The sequence below is a fragment of the Maniola hyperantus genome, chromosome 28 (genome assembly GCF_902806685.2).
Source record: "Maniola hyperantus chromosome 28, iAphHyp1.2, whole genome shotgun sequence".
Classification (NCBI taxonomy): domain Eukaryota; kingdom Metazoa; phylum Arthropoda; class Insecta; order Lepidoptera; family Nymphalidae; genus Maniola; species Maniola hyperantus.
In genome coordinates, this window is record NC_048563.1 from 5,988,294 (window position 1) to 6,015,554 (window position 27,261).

General features: G+C 43.1%; 2 protein-coding genes across 2 annotated transcripts in view; one reads left to right on the plus strand and one right to left on the minus strand.

The window, feature by feature from the left end:
• Nucleotides 1-1,044: 1,044 nt before the first annotated feature.
• LOC117995023 (E3 ubiquitin-protein ligase rfwd3.S-like) lies at nt 1,045-8,570 on the minus strand. The gene is made up of 5 exons (XM_069508208.1): nt 8,362-8,570; nt 6,566-6,685; nt 4,470-5,263; nt 3,614-3,881; nt 1,045-3,307 (listed from the first exon to the last, which is right to left on the minus strand). Exons 2-5 carry the CDS (start codon nt 6,672-6,674, stop codon nt 2,238-2,240), a joined length of 2,241 nt encoding a protein of 746 aa, XP_069364309.1. The 5' UTR covers nt 6,675-6,685; nt 8,362-8,570; the 3' UTR covers nt 1,045-2,237.
• A 2,709-nt stretch (nt 8,571-11,279) lies between these two features.
• The window catches only part of LOC117995024 (uncharacterized), a 50,526-nt gene continuing 34,544 nt past the window's right edge, over nt 11,280-27,261 (plus strand). The window contains 18 exon segments of the mRNA XM_069508133.1: nt 11,280-11,562; nt 13,368-13,481; nt 14,013-14,074; nt 24,132-24,220; nt 24,585-24,769; nt 24,831-24,955; nt 25,002-25,145; nt 25,192-25,335; nt 25,382-25,525; nt 25,572-25,715; nt 25,762-25,905; nt 25,952-26,095; nt 26,142-26,285; nt 26,332-26,475; nt 26,522-26,665; nt 26,712-26,855; nt 26,902-27,045; nt 27,092-27,235. Coding sequence (XP_069364234.1) covers nt 13,413-13,481; nt 14,013-14,074; nt 24,132-24,220; nt 24,585-24,769; nt 24,831-24,955; nt 25,002-25,145; nt 25,192-25,335; nt 25,382-25,525; nt 25,572-25,715; nt 25,762-25,905; nt 25,952-26,095; nt 26,142-26,285; nt 26,332-26,475; nt 26,522-26,665; nt 26,712-26,855; nt 26,902-27,045; nt 27,092-27,235 — 2,258 coding nt within the window. The 5' untranslated portion in view covers nt 11,280-11,562; nt 13,368-13,412.

The window sequence follows — 27,261 nt, forward strand, 5'->3', positions numbered from 1 at the left end:
ATTCTACAGGCCGATGTACATTACTTTCTGCCAAGTACAGTACCTACTTACGAAAAAGTTGTCAATAGGGATGAAATGGAATGAACTAACCCCACTATAGTTCGCGACACGTCGAGATGGCCGTGGGGGTGGGGACGCCCCGCGCACCCCCCGGCTCGTATCCCGATCGCCATCTCGACCTGTCGCGTACTATATCCTATATAGTATTTTATGTGACGAAGCGACGCGCGCTTTACTTGTGGTAACCAATGTACATGTGTGCGTGACGTTCGTGACGTTTCGTGATGTGACGTCAGTATACAAAGTAAACGTCGAAAAATCCTTCTTAGTGAGGTTGGTTCATTATTTTACATATTATTTTATTTACTTTTTTAGTTTTTAGATTTGTTTATGTATTTACAGATAACATACACTAATATTGTGTCAAAGACGACGTTTTACTCGTAAATTATTATCCATCCATACTAATATTATAAAGGCGACAGTGTGTCTGTCTGTCTGCCTGCTAGCCTTTCACGGCCCATCCGTTCAACCGATTTTGATGAAATTTAGTACAGATATAGCTTGCATCCCGGGGAAGGACATAGGCTACTTTTTATCCCGGGAAATCAAAGAGTTCCCACGGGATTTTTGAAAACCTAATTCCACGCGGACGAAGTCGCTTGCATCATCTAGTTATCGATAAATGTAATTTGTAAGTATGATTATAAATTTACAAGATGATTCCGATGAAACTGACACTGATTATGATGATTCGAATGATTCTCATTGATCTGAATAAATATTTAAAAAGTAACCATATGTCATTTCATTCAGTTCTTAAAAGATCTGTTCCTTCTAAATATCATTAATTTTTTATTTAATCATTTATTTTACACAATAAACAACAAAAAATAAGTCACACAGATTAAATAATATCCTAAATAATATCTGTCCCGGCTGTACTCACGTGTGTAGTCGACGTTAGCCCGACTAGTTTCGAACCCATACGGGGTCCTTTTTCAAGGGAGTCCGTTCGCGCACGCGCCGCGGTTTTGACTGCGGGACGCACGTGCCGCTGCCCGTAGCGCCCGTTGTGAGGGTGGCTGGGGTGGGGTCACACAGATTAATATTCACGTTTGGGAATAAAACTCCTAACTCCATTTGTTAGGATGTATGTGCTGACGCTACTCTCTTCACGCACACATGCGTACCTTGTATTGCACACTTGGTTCCCACAAGCAAAGCGCGCGTCGCTTCGTGACATGAAAATACTATAGCAAATCTTATTACCTAAACACACGACGCGATGGGTATTGCACGGCAAGTTGCCACTGAACGCGCGCGTACATGTGTTCGGTTGCATGGAATTATATGAAGCACGTCAAACTGTGGGACGCACTCAATTTTATTGTCTTACATACTATACTCTATCCACGTTAGTATAGCGCTCTCTCTGTTACGTAATCACATACAAATGACAGAGACAAAAACTCAGCGGGCGATAACCATTTTGAGTGGCCACCCAATCACAAACTGTTATCTGTATGTATTACTCCATTAGTAACTACTTAGGTTTTCAAAATACATTCGAAGTTCAATTCGAAAACATAGTTTCGTTTGTGATTGGTTGGTGCCTCAAAATGGTGAACGCCCACTGAGTTTTATGACTATAAGTCCTGCAAATAGCTAATGCGCGTGGCCGCCATTTTAGTGACGTCAACACTAGACTGAAGTTTCGAGCTGATGGTATAATTTTTTTACTTCGGCTGACATCAAAATGACGTCATTTCGATGTAAATGAGACATGGTTCCAGCGCAATAGCAATTATATTGACTTCTCTCCGTGGATAGGGTAGCGTGAATTAAGGTTTCGGTGGGAACTTTTGATTTTCCACAGACAGACACTTTCGCATTTTTAATATTACAGTAATAAAGCCAGTACGTGGCACGGCTCGGGCCCGCCACGTGTTGGCATAAAGCATCCCTAAATCTGGTGCTAATGTGCGTGTTGCGGCGCCGCACGCCACCCAGCGCGCACTACGGTGAATTTCCGTACGTTTTATTTCCCGCAAAATCTGTGAACTATAAAACTACAAAGAAAATCGCGCACTGCGGAATTAATTCAGCACCGGATTTTAATTGATTTAAATTCAAATTTCAAAAAACGCACCACAACTCGTCGCACCACACACAGTACACGCTCTCTCTAATGCGGCGGAATGAGCGGTGCGGCGCCGCAACGCATCGTATTAGCGTCAACTGCTGGGCTGCGCGCGGTACAGCCGCAGCCGCGCCTCCGACAGCGACGCCACCAGCGTGTCGGTGACGCGCGCCGCGCACACCGCCACCGCCGGCTCCGACGCCGGCAGCCGCATGCTCCTGCACCCGTCCAGCCCGTACAGATCCAGGCTCGAGTCGCTCTCCGAGTGCGCCGCCACCCACATCGACCCCGGCACCTTCACGAACGCGCTGCGACACATCACACTCGTGCGAGCGGAGCCCCCGAACACTTGCTCGTGCTCCACGTCACCACCACTCTTCACTTTACACAAGTGTAGCTTCGCGCGCTCAGCGCCCGCGCGACTCGACACCAGCACTCTGTGACTCTCATCGTCGTAACACAAGGACATGAACGGCCCCTCCACGGGCAGACTCCTCCTCTCCCACTGCCGCAAGTTGGACGTCCACAGCCAACAGCTGTTCAGCTGACACGACAGCAAGCCGTGCTCCGTCGACACCAACGACACGACGGGGGACAGATCCGTCCCAATGTTGAACTTCTTGATGTACGTCGCGGAGTTCCTGATGTCGTACTGCTGGATGACGCCGCCGGTTCCTCCCACGTAGAACTCGTTGCTCCGCAAGTAGTCCCAAGTGCACGACCACAGCGGAAGCCCACATTGGATCGTAGAGCTTAGTATCCCTCTTTCAACGATCCGTGCTGTATTATCCAATCCAACGGACAGTAGCAGGTCTCTTGGTTGGGAATACGTTATGTCTCGGATGGGTTTGGGATGTAAATGCAGGAACTGTCCCAGTTTGTAGTCCACGCAACTGACTTTCCGGATTCCGTATCCGGGGAACAGCGGGTTGGTGCTTCTCTGGGAGACGTACAGCTCGTAGGTCCTGCAGTTGTACGTCATCACCCTGCATCCCCCGTCCTTGTTGATCTCCAGGTTCTTCTCCAGGGCGAACCTCCAGGTCCTCCGCACCGGCTGCTCCTTGTGAGTCTTCAGCAGTGACCTGCGCAGATCTTCCAGCTGCATCATGGTGGCTCTGTGCGCTATTCTCGACTTCTGCAGTTCTAACTCTGACCGATTCTTCTCTGCAAAGCAAATAAATCCATGCTTAATATTATGAATGCGAAAGTCTGTCTGCTAGCTTTTCACGGCCCAACAGTTAAACCATGAGATGGAAGGGGTCATTAGTCCCACTATCATGAGATGGAAAGGGTCACTAGTTCCACTATTGGAAGGGGTCATTAGTCCCACTATCATGAGATGGAAAGGGTCACTAGTTCCACTATTGGAAGGGGTCATTAGTCCCACTATCGGAAGGGGTCAATAGTCCCACTATCATGAGATGGAAGGGGTCACTAGCTCCACTATTACGTCATGGAAGGGTCACTCACCCTGCTGTAGCATGTCGATCTGCGCCTGCAGCGCTGTGACCTGCGAGCAGTCCGCCGCCACGAGCTTCTTGGCGTAGATGAACCGCATGTCCTTGAGCGTGGCTCTGCTCTTACACGAGGGGCAGCGCCGCTCCCGCGCCGGCTGCGCGCGCAGCCACCGCGCCACGCACTGCGCGCCGAACAGGTGCCCGCACTTGAGCGACACCAGCCTGTGCGGCCCGGAGTTGCCCCACGAGTCCAAGCAGATGGGACATGTCTCACCATCGTCCTAAAAAAAAATACAATGTTTAACATGGGGGGGGGTCCCTAAAATCAAACCCCTATTTCAGCCCTTAGTGTAGTGACACACATGCCGAAGAGCTCGCAATGTTTGTGATGCGTTCGGCGCAGCGCCTATCTTCCGTTAGGCGATTACTTCGGCTACAACGCATTCAATGTATTTTGAAAAGCAAGCGACGTATACGAGCGCACGACCCAAAGATCGGCGCGAGTACTTCTTCTTCTAAGCGCTCTTTAATAGCCAATATTGTAATGAAATCCTTCTTTCTGGGATTCAACACATCGCAACCGCACACCACAAAATGACGACACCGGCTGACGACGACGCCACGTGCCGCCGTACGTAATTTTTCGTCGCGGAAAGCGCTGAACTGAACGCCGTCCGACTGTTCGGCGCGTGTAGTGTGTCACGCCACCGAATACCACGACCGATAGTCCAGTCGCTGAAGTATCAGCGCCATACGTTCAGCAAGTGTGTCGCTACCCTTAGGAGTTGAATCCGCCCAGTAATTTGAGCTGTGCGTTAATAGATCAGTCAGTCAGTCACCTTTACCTTTTATAATTGAGATTATCATACCTGTACTGAGGTATCCAACTTCCTGACTTTAGTCGGTGGCTCTTCACAACCTTCAGTGCCTGTATTTGGTCTCCCACAACACTGAGTGTCTTCACTGCTGCCCTCTGGGACGGCTCTCCACGGCTCCTCTATTGGTGGAGAGACTGGCAAGCCAGGCTGTGATTGGTTGCTCTCATTTGACAAAGCCTCATCTGGGACAGCTCTCAAGGCCTGCACTACTAGTCGAGAGAATTGTAAGCCAGGCTGTGATTGGCTGCTGTCATTTGACCGAGCCTCTTCACGGATATCTACAACAACCCTCAAGGGCCCCTCTACTGGTTGAGAGAGTGGGTAGCCTGGTGAGAGGCTCCTGTCATTTGACTGCGCCTCTTCACTGATATCTACAACAACCCTCAAGGGCCCCACTATTGGTTGAGAGAGTGGTAAGCGACTGCTGTCATTTGACTGAGCCTCTTCACTGATACCTAGAACAGCCCTCAAGGGCCTCACCCTCGAGGGCCAGACTGGTGAGAGCCTGCTGTCATTTGACTGAGCCTCTTCACTGATATCTAGAACAGCCCTCAAGGGCCTCGCCCACAAGGGCAAGTCTGGTGAGAGCCTGCTATCATTTGACTGAGTATCTTCATTAATGGCATCTAACACGGGTATCCAGTCTTCCACTGGTTGGGAGAGCGGTAAGACATGTCTCCGGGGCTCTAGGATTGGTTGAGGGGCTGGTGAGGCGGGCTGCGGGTGGTGACTGTCATTTGAGCGAGTCCCTTGTGATGCGTTGCTGATCCTATTGATGTCATAGCCTGAAATACAACCAATAGATTAACAGGACACTGGGAGGTGTACACTTAGAAATTCATCATCATCATCATGATCAACTCATCGCCGGTTCACTACAGAGTATGGGTATTAGTATAGTAACATTCAAAGTAAAGTCAAAGTCAAATGATTTATTCAAAACTAGATGATGCCCGCGACTTCGTCCGCGTGGATTTAGGTTTTCAAAAATCCCGTGGAAACTCTTTGATTTCCTGGGATAAAAAGTAGCCTATGTCCTTACCCGGGATGCAAGCTATCTCTGTACCAAATTTCATTAAAATCGGTTGAACGGATGCGCCGTGAAAGGCTAGCAGACATACAGACAGACACACTTTCGCATTTATAATATTAGTATGGATAGGTAATAAATTACTCTTTTTGATGGTCAGTTGTTGGATTTGTAAGATATAGTGGTGATAATTATTACACAAACTTAAAACTAAAGCTACGAGTAAGATAACTATATCAAGTGGGGTATCATATGAAAGGGCTTCACCTATACATTCCAAAACAGATTTTTATTTATTTTTATGCATAGTAGTTTTTGATTTATCGTGCAAAATGTCGAGAAAATACGACTACGTACGGAGCTCTCGGTGCGATGTAACGACAAATTCACGGTTTTCACATTTTTTCTTTACTTGTGCTATAAGACCAACCTACCTACCAAACATGATTCTAGGGCAACGGGAAGTACCCTATAGGTTTTCTTGACAGACACAACATACAGACAAACAACAAAGTGATCCTATAAGAGCCTTTGTGCACTCATCAGTATTTGGTTCATATCCGTGATACTTCAAAGTGTTTCATTTATTCATTATTCCATTACTATTTTTAAGATCATCTTTTCATTAATTATAATATGTATGTATTCACATAGTTTTAATGCGTCTTTTTTGTAGTTTCTGTTTCTTTTTTTATACATGCTGTGGTCGCTTCGAATAGGCCCAATTCACATTTATGTTTTATAATGTTTAGTAAGGTTATGGATTGGAGCCAGTTTAGTGACCCAAATAAAAATAAAAAAAGTAGCTGTCATACAAATGTATACATTTGATTCGTATTTTTTTGACAGATTCGCAAAATCACGGATTTTATTACATATTCTAGTTTAACGGGAAGTACCCTGTAGGTTTCTTGACAGACAGACAACAAAGTGATCCAATAAGGGTTCCATTTTTCCTTTTGAGGTACGGAACCCTAAAAAATCTGCCAGGATATCAGATTGCAGCCCACATCTGGAAAATCATTATCTGTTACGATAGCTTGTGAGTTGTCCTCACCGTAGTCTGGTTGCCAGAGGATAGGGCTTCCGGGGGAACCATCGGTGCTGCTCTCCGGTGACTCAGGAACCAGGATGCTGGGGCTGCTGGGGAGTTCAGATCCCTCCATTCTACATTGAACTGTAAGCCACAATAAAAGGTTGAATAACTAAAACATGACTAACTTTTTTCCGTCAATCCATTGCACTGTTGCGACGTGATTGAAGGACAAACAAACACACTTTCGGATTTATAATAAGGGTACTGAGGGTACTGCTGCAAAAGTGTATTTGTTTGTTGGGTTGTTTTGTCCTCCAATCATGTCGAATTGGAGCAACGGATTGACGTGCTTTTTTGCATGGGTATAGTCAAAGACCTGGAGAGTGACATACGCTACTTTTTTATCCCCTAAAATCACAAATTTCCCACAGGATATTTAAAAAACCTAAATCCATGTATGTATGGATTGATTCATTCTACATTGAACTGTACGTAACAATAAAAGGTTGAATAACTAAAACATGACTAACTTTTCCGAGTCATTTAGGGACTTTTCCTAAGGAACTGAAAAATCTCCCCTATGAACAAAGACTTATAAAACTTGGACTCAGCACCCTCAAAAGTAGGCGAGAAAGAGGTGATCTAATTGAAACTTACAAAGTATTAAATAATTATTATGATGTCCCAAACTTTGAGAGCATGTTTCCGAAAAGGAGCAATCCTAGATTTAGGGGACATGATATGAAGCTACAATATCAATTGCTATCATCAAATCCATTAAAACACTTTCTGACCAACAGAGTTGTCCACAAATGGAATTGCCTAAGGATGTGGTTATGTCAAGTTCTGTTAACCAGTTCAACAATCTAGATTGGACAAACATTTGGAAGACTCCAAGCACTTCCCATAGCACAGGGAATCCTAGTTTGGGGGCCAGGAACTTTGCATTGCTTCTACCAGGGTTATGTATTATTGTATATATACCTTGTAATTTTATCAAATAAAGATTATTTATTATTTTATTTATTTATTATTACTTCTGATATAGACGCATCAGCGAAAGCTGGTTAGTCTATAATAAATAATAATAATTAGCCTGTGGCATAAGCTCTTCTCATTCTGAGAGACCTTTGCAAGGGTGTGGACTAGTGATGGGGTAAACTGATGATGAATATGACCAATGTCTCATGTCAACAGGAAGGAAAGGCCTCCTGCTCCTATAGGCCTCCATCTAAGTAGGAATGGTATTCCGAACTAGTGGTAGATGCATTTGACGATTCAAAAGTACTTGTAAAAGTTTAATTAAATCCATACTTAAATTATAAATGTGAAAGTGTGTGTCTGTGTGCTAGCCTTTCACGGCCCATCCTTTCAACCGATTTTGACCCGTCCATCCCGGGGAAGGACATAGGCTAATTTTAGTTCCCACGGGATTTTCAAAACCTAAATGCACGCGGACGAACTCGCAGGCATCATCTAGAAAAAATATTTTTATTTTATTACAATTACAACAATTGACATTGTAATGATGATTGGTGCAGGTTTTACGAAATCGACCTATGTCATACACCATGGTTTCCAAACCTTTATGAGTTTGGGAGTTCTAAGGAACTAGCTGATGCCCGCGACTTTGTCCGCGTCGGTTTAGGTTTTTAAAATCCTGTGGGAGCTCCTTGATTTCTCGGCGTACAAAGTCTCCTATGTTACTCTCCAGGTCTTTAACTATACCCATGCAAACTCACACACTTTCGCATTAATATTAGGTATAAGAATATTGTAAAAATGAAAGGTTCATTTATAGTTACATGGGTACTTACAAAACCTATCGTGAATTTGCACTTAGTCACACCAAGTCACACTTCACTCACACACACACTCCACCGGTTAATATGGTTAATTTTAATTTTAAATAATTATGTAATATGACGGCCTACTTATTTTGTAAAAAACGCTAGATTTTTAAAAATCTGATTTTATAACTTTTAGATATCGAGAAACACCGAAACAAAAGCAAACAAAAGTACATAATAATAACCAATAACCATACTAGATAGAGTAATAAAGGTAGATACAGGAACGTTTGCTACACTTGCACACTAAAAAGAGAGCACAGATAAAGTTACTAATGTGATAAACAGAGACGCAGCTAACCTATTTTTTGTCCCTTATCGTGTAACTGGTTTTTTTCAAGAATACGCACAACTTACATACAAGGCATGTTTACAAGGCAACTTTAGTTGCGAAACAAACTTTGAGAATTCGTATTTACTTGTTTTCACATAAAAAACGTTTAATATAAATATTGTTGATCGGTTAATACAAATATTGACTACTAAACAATGGTAATAATTGTCGTGTTATTCATCGTCACGTCGTGCTATCGCTATCTCATACGCAGTTACACAGTACTTAAATCTACCTTGCAATGTCTTGGTATAGCCCGCGCCAATATAATAGTCGTCTGTGAACTTAACCGCAAGACGAGTTGCAAATCAAATGAGTTGCAAGGAGCACGCACGTAGTGATTATATACTCTTTGGAGCACGCTAGCCCGCGCCCACAGAGTACTTTTAACATATGGAAATAGAGTAGGTACTACCTCGCGAGCTAATAGTGGCAACAGCTTAGTAGCGCCATCTGTATCTGACGAACGGAACTAATATTCATAATATGTACATACCTACCTATGTATATAGACTGCTTTATCGGTTCATACCTATACATATAATACATACATATAGGACTGCTATGGAAGGTAGGATTGTGATCAGATTAATTATTTATTAATATTTGACTCCCTTACAATTTAACATATCATGTAAATTTAAAAAAAATCTATAATAATTAATCTGAACACATATTTTTAAATAATAGAATTTTTTGGATTCTAATCTTTATTTTTACCAAAATTAATCCTAATCACTCTTCCTTATCCTAAAACAGTTTATAAAGTTGCCTGAGGACTGGGGTCTGGTGCCGAGTAGTTTAGTTTCAAGATATCAATATTATGAATCCAGGTCATAAAAAGATCCAAATCTTTGGCACGATTTGGAAATTCATGCAGGACATTTTCTAAACCTGAAAAGGAAAAATATGAGTATCTTAGTATGGTCACAAGTTCATAACATGTTCACTAAATCTGACTCAATTTTATTAATCTAATCACATCTAATCTGAGGTCGGGGGTTCAATCTAGGGCATGCACCTCTAACTTTTCGGAGTTGTGTGTTTTAACTAATTAAATATCACTTGCTTTAACGGTGAAGGAAAACATCGTGAGGAAACCTGCATGCCTGAAAGTTCTCCATAATGTTGTCAAAGGGTGTGAAGTCTACCAATCCGCACATGGCCAGTGTGGTAGACTATGGCTAAACCCCTTCTCACTCTAAGAAGTGACCCGTGCTCTGTAGTGAGCCAGCGATGTGTTGATCATGATAGGAATTTGGTCTAGAAAAACTAAAGAAATACCTACTTCTTTATTCAAATAAACTTGTAAATAGGTGCTTTCGAATCGTCAAGAGAATCTATCACTGGATCTGAATGCCCAATACTTAAAGAAAAACCTATGCGTGAACCATATTGTCATCAAGTTCAAGGAATTTAATAAAAATTGCATTCAAGGATTAAAGTAGATACCTATGACGGTATTACAATGGCATTTACAAACCTGCAGTGAACCTGAACAGCCTGGAATACAGCCTCTTGTAAGAAATGTTCACTAAACTTAACTAGTACCTAACTACAACTATACTGGAGTCCTGTCTCGTAAATAAACACTGGAGTTCTGTCTCAAAACACTGGAGTCCTGTCTCAAAACACTGGAAGTCTCTGTTTCAAACATGGGTACGGAAAACTTAAAATTTCTTTGGTCTCAAAACACTAGAATCTCTGACAGCTTACTTAGCGTGGGTTAGGTTCACTGGTTTGCTAAACGTAGCGTGAAATCACTAAAAACTGGCTTTAAATAGTTACAAAAGGTATTGAAAATAGCAAAATCAGAAAACATTACGACCGCCAGCACAGACCAGGTTGTTAGCCCAATTTCTACCATATCAATAGCAAAAAATTGTCTGACAATTTTATTTTCAAGAATATTTATTAAATCAATGATACATACCAAAGGTAGAACCAAATAAAATATTGGTAAATAGAAATTAATGGTTAGAGAATATTTTTTTCTTTAAAATACAAATAATATTTGTATTTTAAAGAAAAAAATATTCATTATAAAATATTATTATATATATATAATATATAAATATTATGTTAATGTAAACTAAACTACCAATTTGGTAGAAAAATTAAACATGGGATGCCTTGACCACAGAATAATATATCGAATTTGTCCAGTCACAGTAGCGCGGTCTGCTATTGCCTTTTGGTACTAAATGAATTGAAGTGGTACCATGCTATTTGTTCTAAGATTGATGACCCTGCCCGCGCCTCACCGTGCCCTGCGCTCACCATCTGGCTGGTCGATGGGAAATTCATATTTTGTACCTTTTGTGTGTGACTCGGGGAGATGTAGGGCCCGGGAGCTCTTTTTGAGGCAAAAAAGGGTTATCCGCTTGCTATTTATTATACCTTAAACAAAGAATTACGTTTCTAAACCCTTCGTCACTGGGTAGAGTTACTCTGTGGAGTACATTTTACGTAGAGATTATCCGAATGTTTATCGTTATGTTGGCACGACTAGTATTTATTTATTAATCTGTCATGTTGGTAGTATTGTCAAAATCGCGAGGAAGACATAACGGGTCGTTCTCTTTCGCTGTTTTTTAATCCATAATTTTAACCAAACGAGCTTTATATCGTGACTTATTTGTGTTAAAACTAATCTAAGCTGTATTTAGAGGGTTTCCGTGTAATCGTTCGCGCTATACAACGTGTAGTGATTAGTTGGATAGCCATACAAGTTGACACATTATGGCGGATTGATTACATATTAAAACAAAAATGTTTGTGTAGATAGTGCGCAAACCGATTGGATTATTGTCTTGTGATGCCTGTTATCGCTGGTAAGTGCATGCTTTCATTTTAAAATACTACTTCCTTTAGCTTCTAATGATTTTTGACATACTTTTCAGCATCTTTTCAGTAATGTAATTTTTATCAAAGTTTCGACAGTACAGTTGTGTTTTTCACACACGTAAGTTGGTTTTAGGCCAGTATTAGTCAATACGTACTCGAAACGAGCCCTGTTGACATTTTATTAATGCATATCGCAATAGAACCGTGTCGCAAGATGTAAACTGGGTCATTCGTGGTCCAGGTCAGATGCGCACGCAATGACGTCAAAATAAAGTAACCGCGCCCCCAAAAGACCAAAAACAATTCACTTTCGATATAGGTCACTTTCCCACGACGACCTGACGACCTGTCGACGTCACGACAGGTCGGCGACGGCCGTACGAGACTCGTACTCCTCACTGCCGAGGGTCGTGTCTCTTCCAATTGTGGTTAAGGTTTTCGTGGAATAATAATGCGATAGGTTTCCAGATCCATCTACAAAAGACTCGACTAATTTCAACTATGGATTTAGGTTTTAAAACACCCTTAGGAACTGTTTATTTTTTTAGTACAAGAGATATCCTGAGTCCAGGTATCTGTGTCCCAAATTTCATCAAGGTTAAAAACTACCAATACAAAGCCTTATAAATAGGGTTTCGAAAAAATCCCTAGGGAACTTTCTAGGATAAAAAGTAGCATATGTCACTCTCCAGGTCTTTAACTATACCCATGCAAAAAAAACCGGCCAAGTGCGAGTCAGGCTCGCGCAATGAGGGTTCCGTACTGCAGTCGTATTTTTCGACATTTTGCAGGATAATTCAAAAACTATGATACATACCTAAAAATAAATAAAAAACTGTTTTAGAATGCACAGGTGAAGACCTTTCATATGATACCCCACTTGATATAGTTATCTTACTAAAAAAATTTAAAATACTAATTATTAGTTCATGACCACAATTAATTTTTTTTTGTGTGATGTTACCACAAATTTACGGTTTTCAGATTTTTTCCCAAATGCCAACTATAAGATCTACCTGGCTGCCAAATTTCATGATTGTAGGTCAATGGGAAGTACCCTGTAGGTTTCTTGACAGACAGACAGACAGACAACAAAGTGATCCTATAAGGGATCTGTTTTTCCTTTTGAGGTACGGAACCCTAAAAATCACGTCGATCCCTTGCTCAGTTGCGATGTGATTGAAGGACAAACAAGGACAACAAAACATGGAGAGTGACATAGGCTACTTTTTATCTCCTGAATTCAAAAAGTTCCCACAGGATATTTAACAACCTAAATCCACGTGTCTCTTTGCATGAAGTAAGTAATTTATTGGAGAGCATTGATAGCCTAGTGGTTAAGTGGTCTGCCTCCTATTCTGGGGGTCGGAGGTATGATCCTGGGCATGCACCTTTAACTTTTCAAAGTTATGTGCATTTTATACAAGAAAATATGCTTTAATGGTGAAAAAAAAACATGGTGAGGAAACTGGCATGACTGAGAGTTCTCCATAATGTTCATAAAGGTGTGTGAAGTGTTTTAATCTGCTCGTGACCGGCATACTGTACTACTGTATTACTTATTAACAATAATAATAATAATAAATAATGCAGTATCAAGCAAGAAAATATCTAGCCATTAATTTCAGTTTCTGTTTTTAGTTCATAAAATTATATTATGTGGTTAAAGAATTTTATTCTCAAAAGAAAAATTATAATTAATTTATAGATATCACTTTTTTAATCTGTTCTACAAATAGCCAAAATGCATGAAGCCATAGCCGCCATGTTAATTCCGAGTGTGACGTGACAGAGCGGGCGCGGCTGGGGCGCGCGGCGCGGTGATGCAGGGCGTCCGATGAGCCGGCTTCTCTGCTGCCTGCGCGCGCGCCGGCCCGACATGGGCGCTGCGCTCTCGCATCCACAGGTCAGTCGTGAGCCTAATGCCTGCTACACAGTACGTGGCAGCACTGGAGACTGTAGGCAGCAACTGTCAAGCAGGGTACTCACCTAGCCGTGGATGGCAACACGTGGCTCGTAGCGGGATACGCGGTGGCCGGATACGGAGTACTTCATAGTGCAAACAGCAAAGCTGAGCTGAGCTACTGACATACAAGTACATAAAAAGGAATCACGTGATTTTTCCCTCCCCAAATCTTTATTGTCCTGAGATTAAATCACAACCATTGTTTTTCTATTTAGTTATTATTAATTGCATAGTTTATTTTTAATTGCATAAATTATTAGTGCAAAATAAGCGAGTGAAATTTACATTTGCGAAACGCATCACTATTGGTCGAAACGGAACGTGACGTATTCTATAGTAATAATGACGTGACAGGACAGTGACGTCATTTTTCAGTTGACACAGAGTAAATATGGCGAGTCCTTTCTCGATATGTACGCATTGTATCGGAGCTGACATGTTTGTGGTGCCTGACGCGCGTGTCTGTTGCAGGAGGGCGATGCATGTGACGGCGGCATGCCCGCCTCGCCCCCCACCATGGCCGACGTCATACGGTACGTTACCTACCTTCGTAACATACACACACTGAGATAACGCCCTGCATGTTTGCAGACGAGCCGGCTGAACGCGAGTAATATACCAAAAGTTGAAAAATGAGTTTGTTGTGGGCTCTTCTCTTCTTGGGCGCGTTGGGAACCCTCGTAGCTTTAGTTTTAATTATCACCGAAATCCAATAACCGACCATAAAAAAACAAACACACTTTCACATTTATAATAAGGGTACTGATTTTGAATAAATTATTTGATTTTGACTAAAACTGATCCACAACTGAACAACCCACAACCCCATCAACCTCGCAATTATATGGGCCGAAACGCGGGAGGGCGCCCGTTCAGTACTGTAAGGGTGATAAATTGGGCGGAATAGAAATATACCCGGATACGGAATAATCTACCACCTTACAAAGATTAGAGGAAAAAAAAATAATTTTTATTTACTTGATCTATCTACCTAGTAAAGAATAGAAGCTAGCCGTCGACTCCCTTGTAATGTATATGAGGTGTTATAAATGAAATTTGCTAGATGTTAGGCAAAATTGTTTTTAATGTAACCTTTACCGGGGTCGCTTAATACATAGTGATGGCTAATAATACTTAGTTATTCTAGCTTAATGCCAAGACTTAATTTAGATACATTAGAATGCCTTAGGTAGATAGTACATAAAATCTATGTTTTAAATTTAAGATGCCATTGGCATGGAATAGACAATGACACAGTAAAATTCATAAAATTGTTTCAAAATAAAAGCTCAGTAGTAAAGACAGGGTTCTTACTGTACACATACACTAAGAAGGTTCACTAAACTGTTGCAGGATACAAACATATGCTTACTTGTAGGTGCGAAGACTGCAAGGTAGCTGGACGGCATCGGCCAAGATCCAAAACTCAATTTATTTGATTCTTCACAACCGAAATGTTTCATTACAAAGATTTTCACCAAGTCTTATCCATAGCAATTAAGTTGTCAACGTGAATGTGCAAAAGAAATAAATACGAAAACCGAAAACGTAAACGTAAAACTAAAACGTAAATCGTAAAACCCTGTAACAAAGAAAAAAAACAAGATTATAATTTGTGCTGTGTGAAAATTTCGACACGTGGAATTTTCCCGATCAAACACAACTCACCTATTGAACTCCTGGCCACCAATGGTTTTCAGAAGTCCACCCACAACCCATTATCCTCATTTATTTGGGAAGATAAAATAACTGGAACTGGAATGAAATCATAAAATTAGGATTTTCTCTAACCAAACCGCCATTTTGTCGAATCCACATTACTTGATTTTTCACTCACCATAATTGATGAAACATTGAAATACGTTAGGATGACTAAAATTATCACTATTGTATTTTCCCAGGCGAAGCCATGGGCGAAGAGAAGTGAGATTTTCCTGGAACGAAAAAAATTCGTCTTCACATGTTGACTCCAGGAAAATTCTAAATCTCATCAATCGGTGTTGCCAGACGCAACCCGAGTGTGGCCGCTCCCATCCAGTTTGATCATGAAGCCAATTCATTTTTGAATATTTGCGGAACCTAAGGATATATTATAAGAACCGTTTTGTTAATGACTTAACAATAAACAAATGATATTATGGTTTTATTTAATTATTTTTGTTTTATTTTACGACAATTGACAACGAAGCAAACGCCATCTATTGTGGCTCGAATGAACTCTGAACATCGACCCACGCGTAGTTCTGCACCTTGATGCTAGGTGGCACCAACATACTTTGAACAAAATAGATTTTAATTAAAAGCGAAACGCTAATTAGTAGTTCAAAATTTACAACGTCACAATACTTCCCCTCCTACGAAAAGGTTCAACAGGTTGAACCACGCTGCCCTCAGCGTCATCCAACAACTACTAACAATTTGCCTGAAACAAACAAACAAAAAAAACACAGAAGTTACGCGTGAACGCACATCTACTACTAACAAGGAAAATTGTCTAACAAAATAAATATGCTGAAAACAGTGTAAGGTTTTATACATTATACTTAACTACACAACCCTAACTTCTAAAAAGAATATATACAAAAAAAAACTTCATGGTGTCTAAGACACTTGAGTGGAAACATCTTGGCATCATTCTTCAGCTGACTGATAGAATGCATCTAGGCCTACGGTGGTTCACTCTTTTAAACTACCATCGTAATATTTGTTACTCAACAAATACGGAAAATCTGGTTGTGAACGGGTCCATCTGATATGGCAACCGTTCTCTATCCCATTCGGAAAAATAAAACCGAATCAAAATCGGAATATGAGAAAAAAAAACGAAATAACTCTCTCCTAGAAAATAGATCTCGGAACAGAATCGGAAAAATAACAGAAATGATCCATTATCTAGAAGGAAAACGAAAACAAAACACAAAACCCCCCCTTTCGTTATCCCCAAAGTACGATATTTGCATTTTTACTTTCACAACCGGTTGGTCTACCACAAGCATTCCAATCATCACATATTCATCCCTACATACATCCACTACATTCCTCCTCAACTGAACCATGGTAATGTAACTGTTAACTCAGAACATCACTACACTCATACAAATTCCTAATTGAATATTGATAACTTAAATATTCAAACAGTTTAGACCAAACTAAGTAATGGCAAATATCTACTTCTTAATATCCTTAATATGCCAAGTGCCTATTGGGTGGTTGTCAGCTACTCTAACTAGTTCGTAAACCAAAGGTGACAAAACCTTGACAACCCTGCACTTTTCATACTTAGGTGCCAGCTTAGCTGCGAAAAAATTTGTAGCGTCGCTTTGTGGATAGGTCTTTTTCCACACTATATCCCCAACAGAATAGCTTGCAGACCTACGCCTTAAGTTGTAATGCGTTGCATACTCTGCATGAGCCTGAAACAAATTTCTCCTAACCTGACCAAATATGTCCTCCAAAGATCCAAACTTTCCTGCGTATTCCTCCCTTGGAATTCCGGCCTCGTACTCCTTATCCGTGTCCTTATAGAAGGAACCATTTAAAACCGGTTCTCTAGCGTGGACAAGGAAGAACGGGGAGAATCCAGTGGATTCATTAACCGCACTGTTTATGGCGAACTGGACCTTGTACAGGTTTTCGTCCCAGGACCTGTGGTTATCTTTCACAAAAGCGGCTACAGCAGTCATAACAACCTTATTGTACCTCTCAACAAGGTTAACTTGCGGAGTGTACAGTGGTGTGTAGTGTAATTTCGGAATATTATAACGCTTAATGAGATTACGGAATTCAGATCCTGTAAATTGGGACCCATTGTCCACAATCACAGTCTCTGGAACACTATGGTTCAAAAATACAAAATTCTCTAGCGCTTTAACAACAGCGGCACCTGTGGCACGCCGTAACGGAAACAACATTGTATATTTCGAAAAACAACACGTCACCACAAAAAGAAATGTAAATCCTGATTTAGACCTAGGCAAAGGTCCGACTAAATCAGCCGAAATGACCTGAAAAGGTCTCTCGCAGACTTTAGGCTTCCCTAGCAGACCTGGAGTGGCTGATGTCGTGTGTTTATACGCAGAGCAAGTATCACAATTCTTAACGTACTCAACCACGTCCTTATACATACCACGCCAAAAATATCTGAGGGATAATCTGCGATGAGTTTTGAACACACCAAAATGACCTGCAGTTGCATCTGCATGGTTTTGTTGCATAATTCTAAGGATGTCGTTCTTGTGGACTACCTCTTTCCAGTCGAACTCACTGAGAAGCTGGTATTTACATTTACTGTAACGATATAGTTTATCGTTCAAAATACAAAAATTCGGAAAATTTGCTGGATTGATTTTACAGCCATTAAATGTTTTGTCATACCAGTCATCTACCAAAACTTGTTGACTAGAGTTATCATCACGATCACCAACTACATCTACGTGTATGAGTCTCGACAAGGTATCCGGAACTACATTATCACAACCCTTCCTATGTTCGATAACAAAATTATACTGTGATAATCTACAACCCCATCTGGCGAGTCGTCCTGAGGGATTTTCTAAATTTAAGAACCACTTTAGGGATGCATGGTCTGTGATAATTGTGACTGGCTTGGAACCAAAATAAGCCTGAAATTTCTCCACTGCAAAAATCACAGCTAGAGCCTCGCGTTCCGTCGCGCTGTAATTCCTTTCGTTTTTATTTAGGCTCCTACTGACATACGCAATGGGATGATCGCAACCATCGGTTTCTTGCGTTAGCATACCGCCAACACCATATGCAGAAGCATCACAATGTATTTTGAATGGTTTTTCAAAATTCGGTACCGCAAGAACAGGTGCGGTTACCAACGCATTCTTCAATGTATTAAATGCTACCTCTGCCTGTTCGCTCCACTCAAATTTAGGTGCGTTCTTTCCTTTACTCGTTAGTCTATTGAGTGGTGCAGCGATGGTTGAAAAATTCCTAATAAAGCGCCTGTACCAAGAACAAGTGCCTAGGAAAATCTTTACCTCCTGTGCAGTTTTTGGGGTCGGAAAGTTCAAAACTGCGGCAACTTTTCCAGGATCTGTGCGTAAACCAAATTCATCCACTATATACCCTAAATATTTCAAAGAGTTTCTAAAAAAATTACATTTATCAAAATTTATGGATAGTTGAGCCATTTTTAGTTTATCCAGAACTCTGTTTAATAAAATTAAATGGGTTTCAAAATCAGCAGAACAAATAACAATATCATCTATATAACAAAATACTATTCCATTTTCAATATCACTACAAAAATTTTGATTAAATAACTGGTCCATTAACCTCTGCTGTCGTGCTGGTGCACCGCATAGGCCAAACGGCATGACTTTAAATTTGAATAACCCTCTACCAGGAACTGTAAAACTGGTTTTTTTCCTGAGAGTCGTTAGCTAACGGAATTTGCCAGAAACTTGAACTTAAATCAATCGATGATAAAAACCTTGCCTCTTTCAAGCTATCTAGAATTTGTGGAATGTACGGTATTGAGTATGAATCCCCCTTTGTCACTGAATTTAATTTCCTGCAATCTAGGCAAAATCTCCAGTCTCCATTTGCCTTTTTCACTAAAATTGCTGGGTTATTCCAAGGGCTTTCACTCGGAGTAACTACGTCCATTTCCAGCATCCTATCTAACTCTTTACTTAAAGCTTCCTTCTTTTCGGGAGAAAGTGGATATTGTTTTATTTTTATTGGCAAGGCATCACCGGTGTCAATAACATGTTCAATTAATTTTGTTCTACCCAACCCAATTTTCTCTGAAGAAATATTTAAAAATTTATTTACTACAGATTGGGCTAATTCTTTCTGTTGAGATGATAAGTTTTCAAAAGAAGTGATGGTATGAATTTGTTTATTATCAATCGCACAAATATTGTAAAATTGAGAAGGTGCCTTAATTAATTCTAAATTATCAAAAATGCCAGGGGCTAACTGAAATGTTTTCCAAAAGTCACAGCCAAAAATAACATCCGCTATTATAGAGGGTACTACAAAAAATTTTATTATGTGAGTTATGGAATTATAAGTAATCGGAATAAACATATAACCCATGCAATCAAGTTTGTCTCCATTTGCCACTGAAAATGTGGTATCAATACTGCTATGCAATTTATAACCGAATCTCAAAAAAACCTTGTGCGCCTGGTTACCCAAAATTGACGCGCAAGCACCGGAATCTAGTAAACCTGTAATCTCAAAACCGTCAACAAAAACCTTTAAATGTGGCCTAAAGTCTCGTTTATCCACTGAATACAGAACTGTGTCAGGTAAAAGGGATGTTTTGTTGTTAATGACCAAGTTCTTTACTTGTGTCTCTGCACAGTTCTTACTAATTAGTTTTTTGAATTTTTGTCCGGAGCGGGTTTACTAATCGCCTTTTTACTACAACTTGGACATGTCTTTACTGTAAAGTTCTGACGTCCACACGAAAAACATCTAATAAATTTCGGAACTGTCCTGCAAAATTTAAAGGAATGGTTACCCTTGCCGCACTTGTAACATAGTTGTTTATTTGTTTTCGTAAAATCAGTGCCTTTACTTGTATCAACCTTAGGTGCAGGTGTGACTGAAAGTGTGTTTATCTGTTTTGTCACTTGTTTGTAAGCAAACTCTGAACTTAAAGTTGCCTTACTGTTAGTAGGCTCAGAAAATAAGGCGGAACGCTGCCTCGCAGCCTCTAGTTTGCGACACTTTTCCTTCAACATTGCGACAGACTTAATGTCAACAAGAGCTAATTGTTCTGAGTAAAAAGGGCGAATATTATGTAATAAAATTTGTAACTTTTGTTCTTCGGAAAGTGGTGTTGACAACCTTGAAAACATGCAAAACATTACAGCGAAATAGATAGACACAGGTTCTTCAGAGCCTTGTGTTCTTGCTCGAATTTCACCTAGCAACCTGTAGTCATAATCTACTGCATCAAATTCCTCTAAAAATAAAGTTTTCAATTCTGACCAAGACGAAACTTGACATTTGTTGCCTCTGTACCATAACAATGCTCGGCCTGTAAAAAGATGAAATGCAGAAACAAATAATTTTCCATCTGAAACGCCATAAGATCTTTTATATTCCTCAACGCGTTCGATGAAACTGCGCGGATCACCCTGTCCGTTGAAATTTAACTTCCACTTGGCAACATTTTTATCACCAGTGCAGTCAACGGCGGTACTCTCGGAATCCAGTGATTCGTCGTGAGACGACTCATTGTCAGCATCTAATCTGGAAATCAAACTCTGCAACTTTGTATGTAATTCACTCTTCCTACTTATTAAGCTGAGTTCGGAACACTGTATTCTCAAAATTCTAAAGTACAAATGTGAAGCTAAAGCTTTAGACCTACAGAGGGCATGTCTATCTTTAGTGTCAGAACACTTTTTTAATAAATCTTCTAAGTCTTGAAGTTTTTTAGTAATAACCCCTAACTCACTTTCAGAAGTGAAATCCGTCTCTAAAATTGATTCAGAAGGAATTTCCTGAATTAATTGTTTTAACTGTTTCTTTAAACCTAGCACTGTAGGTGCTGGAGTTTCGGAACGAATGGATACCTCATAACACAATTCGTCCTTCAAAAGTGAATGAAACTGGGCAAAAGTCTGTTCCATTGTGTTAAGTCAAAACACATTTAACAAAATATCGAGCTTGTGTAACTGTCTATGTTTAGCCTTATACAAATTGGTTAAACACAAACACAAAAGAAGTTATTTAAACTATTAAATATACACAAGCAAAATACACAACAAAAACAATATTCTTAAGTCTGTCCTAACCTATTTTATCAATTATGTTCCTATTCCCAAAATATCGTTAATAATACAAGCACATATTATTACTATAGTAAACAAAATATAACAAAATAAAACTTCCCAAAATTGAATAAATGATTGTAAGGTGCAGTATCACCTTTATGAGTACACAGTGTGTTACAACCTTTACAATTACAAAAGTAAACAGGCAGCAAAGTTGCAATGAACTCTGACTAGCATATTATCTTTCAAAAAAAATAAAGAGATTGTGCAATGGTTTGATGACTGTTACTTTACACTTTTAACACATAACCTAAAATACAACAAAATCTGTTTCTAAATGTCACTTTAAACTACCAGCATTCAATTAAACTTAACATGTTTTGTGTGTGATGTAGCTTTTATCATAACCTTAACACAGCTCTAAACAAAATTTCAACAAAATAATGAAGTATCAAGTCACTGAAAAAAAAATTGTTCATAACTTCATACTTGAACTTAATGTAATCTCTGAATATAGTTTATATATTTAGTTTCACAAGTTGTAACTCTTAGTATTTATAAATGTATGTGTGTAACTAGTTAACGGCACATATCGTTTCAAAACTTTAATTATACTAAGTTACCGGAATTTTCAAACATAAGATGTACTTACTATTGAAAGCAATACCCAACAACAACTCAGTTAAGCAATGTTTATTACTAAACTGAAGGCAAACATTCACTTATACACCTCCAAGGTAAGTCAAATAACATAATTGAACGGCATAAGCACCATTTATAAAGTGTTGATTAAGTAAGAAAAAAAAATGTTGGACTATACTCAGAAAATTACTTAAACTATCAAACAAAATTTCTAACTATTAGTTATTATTTAGTTAGTTAACCATAAAAAACAGCTTAGTGCTCTTTGCAATGTGTCACTACTTAGAAAATTGTACAATCAGCGGAGTACATTTCATAAAATTCACAAAATTTCTCAAAATATACTGAAATAACTATATAAAAAAAACGTTCGGGCGCCATTTGTAAGGGTGATAAATTGGGCGGAATAGAAATATACCCGGATACGGAATAATCTACCACCTTACAAAGATTAGAGGAAAAAAAAATAATTTTTATTTACTTGATCTATCTACCTAGTAAAGAATAGAAGCTAGCCGTCGACTCCCTTGTAATGTATATGAGGTGTTATAAATGAAATTTGCTAGATGTTAGGCAAAATTGTTTTTAATGTAACCTTTACCGGGGTCGCTTAATACATAGTGATGGCTAATAATACTTAGTTATTCTAGCTTAATGCCAAGACTTAATTTAGATACATTAGAATGCCTTAGGTAGATAGTACATAAAATCTATGTTTTAAATTTAAGATGCCATTGGCATGGAATAGACAATGACACAGTAAAATTCATAAAATTGTTTCAAAATAAAAGCTCAGTAGTAAAGACAGGGTTCTTACTGTACACATACACTAAGAAGGTTCACTAAACTGTTGCAGGATACAAACATATGCTTACTTGTAGGTGCGAAGACTCCAAGGTAGCTGGACGGCATCGGCCAAGATCCAAAACTCAATTTATTTGATTCTTCACAACCGAAATGTTTCATTACAAAGATTTTCACCAAGTCTTATCCATAGCAATTAAGTTGTCAACGTGAATGTGCAAAAGAAATAAATACGAAAACCGAAAACGTAAACGTAAAACTAAAACGTAAATCGTAAAACCCTGTAACAAAGAAAAAAAACAAGATTATAATTTGTGCTGTGTGAAAATTTCGACACGTGGAATTTTCCCGATCAAACACAACTCACCTATTGAACTCCTGGCCACCAATGGTTTTCAGAAGTCCACCCACAACCCATTATCCTCATTTATTTGGGAAGATAAAATAACTGGAACTGGAATGAAATCATAAAATTAGGATTTTCTCTAACCAAACCGCCATTTTGTCGAATCCACATTACTTGATTTTTCACTCACCATAATTGATGAAACATTGAAATACGTTAGGATGACTAAAATTATCACTATTGTATTTTCCCAGGCGAAGCCATGGGCGAAGAGAAGTGAGATTTTCCTGGAACGAAAAAAATTCGTCTTCACATGTTGACTCCAGGAAAATTCTAAATCTCATCAATCGGTGTTGCCAGACGCAACCCGAGTGTGGCCGCTCCCATCCAGTTTGATCATGAAGCCAATTCATTTTTGAATATTTGCGGAACCTAAGGATATATTATAAGAACCGTTTTGTTAATGACTTAACAATAAACAAATGATATTATGGTTTTATTTAATTATTTTTGTTTTATTTTTACGACAATTGACAACGAAGCAAACGCCATCTATTGTGGCTCGAATGAACTCTGAACATCGACCCACGCGTAGTTCTGCACCTTGATGCTAGGTGGCACCAACATACTTTGAACAAAATAGATTTTAATTAAAAGCGAAACGCTAATTAGTAGTTCAAAATTTACAACGTCACAGTACTTGCTCAGTGGCTCTTTCCCGGGGCGCCTTCTTTACTCCCTACAAGTTCGTTTTCTCTGCTTCCTTGTCCCCATCATGTCCCTCTCCCCATTCTGGGGCAGACGTCACAGATACGGGAGATTCCCGTCGCCATTCGTGGTGTCTTCTCCTGTTACCCATACTCCTGTCATTGCGTATCTGTGTATTCCTCGCTCTCGCTCTCCTCCTGTGCGCTCATCGCATCTTCCTCAACCTCCTCCTCCTCGTCCTCGTCTCCGTCGTCATAGATAGGGATGATATGACACGACTGTATGTTACAACAGTTTATAAGCATTGACGTATGCATGTTGCAGGGAGCGCAAGAAAAAGGCGGGCGGCGCAGGGCTCGGCACGCTGCGCAGGCGCCTCGCCGCCGCCGCGCGCCGCCCGCACGTCGACAGAGGTGACACTCATTGACATTCAAGAAAAAAATCGTGCTCGTTTCGCTTTCTAACTTTTTCTGCAACCGCACCTGCGGCATCGACGGTGTTCCCACTAGATTACAAAATTAGGTTATTCAAGGAGTGAACCAACAAATTCCTTAAAGGCTGGCAGTTCCTCTGGTGCTGCAAATGTTCATGGGTGGCGGTAATCACTTAATATCAGGTGACCCGCCTGCTCGTTTGTTCACTATCGCTATTGAATAAAAAAGACAAAAAACATCAAAAAATCTTTTTTTTTATTCCCTTACAAGTTAGTAAATAGTAGAATAATTATTCGCCGAGGCCCAATCGAGGCTCCAAAGTACTCACACATGAACTACACAGGTTGCGAGCATGCTCGCTTCATCCGCTCGGTGGTGAGCTCGTGGCGGCTGGCGGAGGTGTTCCTGCTGTGCGAGGAGCTGGAGGCGGGCGCCGCGCTGCGCGACCTGGCCACGCAGGCCGAGCTGGCTCGCGAGCCGGCGCCGGCGCTGCACGCAGACCTCGCCGCGCTCTATCGGGACCGGTGAGTATGTCACATTCCAGGCCGAGATCATCCGCTCGGTGGTGAGCTCGTGGCGGCTGGCGGAGGTGTTCCTGCTGTGCGAGGAGCTGGAGGCGGGCGCCGCGCTGCGCGACCTGGCCACGCAGGCCGAGCTGGCTCGCGAGCCGGCGCCGGCGCTGCACGCAGACCTCGCCGCGCTCTATCGGGACCGGTGAGTATGTCACATTCCAGGCCGAGATCATCCGCTCGGTGGTGAGCTCGTGGCGGCTGGCGGAGGTGTTCCTGCTGTGCGAGGAGCTGGAGGCGGGCGCCGCGCTGCGCGACCTGGCCACGCAGGCCGAGCTGGCTCGCGAGCCGGCGCCGGCGCTGCACGCAGACCTCGCCGCGCTCTATCGGGACCGGTGAGTATGTCACATTCCAGGCCGAGATCATCCGCTCGGTGGTGAGCTCGTGGCGGCTGGCGGAGGTGTTCCTGCTGTGCGAGGAGCTGGAGGCGGGCGCCGCGCTGCGCGACCTGGCCACGCAGGCCGAGCTGGCTCGCGAGCCGGCGCCGGCGCTGCACGCAGACCTCGCCGCGCTCTATCGGGACCGGTGAGTATGTCACATTCCAGGCCGAGATCATCCGCTCGGTGGTGAGCTCGTGGCGGCTGGCGGAGGTGTTCCTGCTGTGCGAGGAGCTGGAGGCGGGCGCCGCGCTGCGCGACCTGGCCACGCAGGCCGAGCTGGCTCGCGAGCCGGCGCCGGCGCTGCACGCAGACCTCGCCGCGCTCTATCGGGACCGGTGAGTATGTCACATTCCAGGCCGAGATCATCCGCTCGGTGGTGAGCTCGTGGCGGCTGGCGGAGGTGTTCCTGCTGTGCGAGGAGCTGGAGGCGGGCGCCGCGCTGCGCGACCTGGCCACGCAGGCCGAGCTGGCTCGCGAGCCGGCGCCGGCGCTGCACGCAGACCTCGCCGCGCTCTATCGGGACCGGTGAGTATGTCACATTCCAGGCCGAGATCATCCGCTCGGTGGTGAGCTCGTGGCGGCTGGCGGAGGTGTTCCTGCTGTGCGAGGAGCTGGAGGCGGGCGCCGCGCTGCGCGACCTGGCCACGCAGGCCGAGCTGGCTCGCGAGCCGGCGCCGGCGCTGCACGCAGACCTCGCCGCGCTCTATCGGGACCGGTGAGTATGTCACATTCCAGGCCGAGATCATCCGCTCGGTGGTGAGCTCGTGGCGGCTGGCGGAGGTGTTCCTGCTGTGCGAGGAGCTGGAGGCGGGCGCCGCGCTGCGCGACCTGGCCACGCAGGCCGAGCTGGCTCGCGAGCCGGCGCCGGCGCTGCACGCAGACCTCGCCGCGCTCTATCGGGACCGGTGAGTATGTCACATTCCAGGCCGAGATCATCCGCTCGGTGGTGAGCTCGTGGCGGCTGGCGGAGGTGTTCCTGCTGTGCGAGGAGCTGGAGGCGGGCGCCGCGCTGCGCGACCTGGCCACGCAGGCCGAGCTGGCTCGCGAGCCGGCGCCGGCGCTGCACGCAGACCTCGCCGCGCTCTATCGGGACCGGTGAGTATGTCACATTCCAGGCCGAGATCATCCGCTCGGTGGTGAGCTCGTGGCGGCTGGCGGAGGTGTTCCTGCTGTGCGAGGAGCTGGAGGCGGGCGCCGCGCTGCGCGACCTGGCCACGCAGGCCGAGCTGGCTCGCGAGCCGGCGCCGGCGCTGCACGCAGACCTCGCCGCGCTCTATCGGGACCGGTGAGTATGTCACATTCCAGGCCGAGATCATCCGCTCGGTGGTGAGCTCGTGGCGGCTGGCGGAGGTGTTCCTGCTGTGCGAGGAGCTGGAGGCGGGCGCCGCGCTGCGCGACCTGGCCACGCAGGCCGAGCTGGCTCGCGAGCCGGCGCCGGCGCTGCACGCAGACCTCGCCGCGCTCTATCGGGACCGGTGAGTATGTCACATTCCAGGCCGAGATCATCCGCTCGGTGGTGAGCTCGTGGCGGCTGGCGGAGGTGTTCCTGCTGTGCGAGGAGCTGGAGGCGGGCGCCGCGCTGCGCGACCTGGCCACGCAGGCCGAGCTGGCTCGCGAGCCGGCGCCGGCGCTGCACGCAGACCTCGCCGCGCTCTATCGGGACCGGTGAGTATGTCACATTCCAGGCCGAGATCATCCGCTCGGTGGTGAGCTCGTGGCGGCTGGCGGAGGTGTTCCTGCTGTGCGAGGAGCTGGAGGCGGGCGCCGCGCTGCGCGACCTGGCCACGCAGGCCGAGCTGGCTCGCGAGCCGGCGCCGGCGCTGCACGCAGACCTCGCCGCGCTCTATCGGGACCGGTGAGTATGTCACATTCCAGGCCGAGATCATCCGCTCGGTGGTGAGCTCGTGGCGGCTGGCGGAGGTGTTCCTGCTGTGCGAGGAGCTGGAGGCGGGCGCCGCGCTGCGCGACCTGGCCACGCAGGCCGAGCTGGCTCGCGAGCCGGCGCCGGCGCTGCACGCAGACCTCGCCGCGCTCTATCGGGACCGGTGAGTATGTCACATTCCAGGCCGAG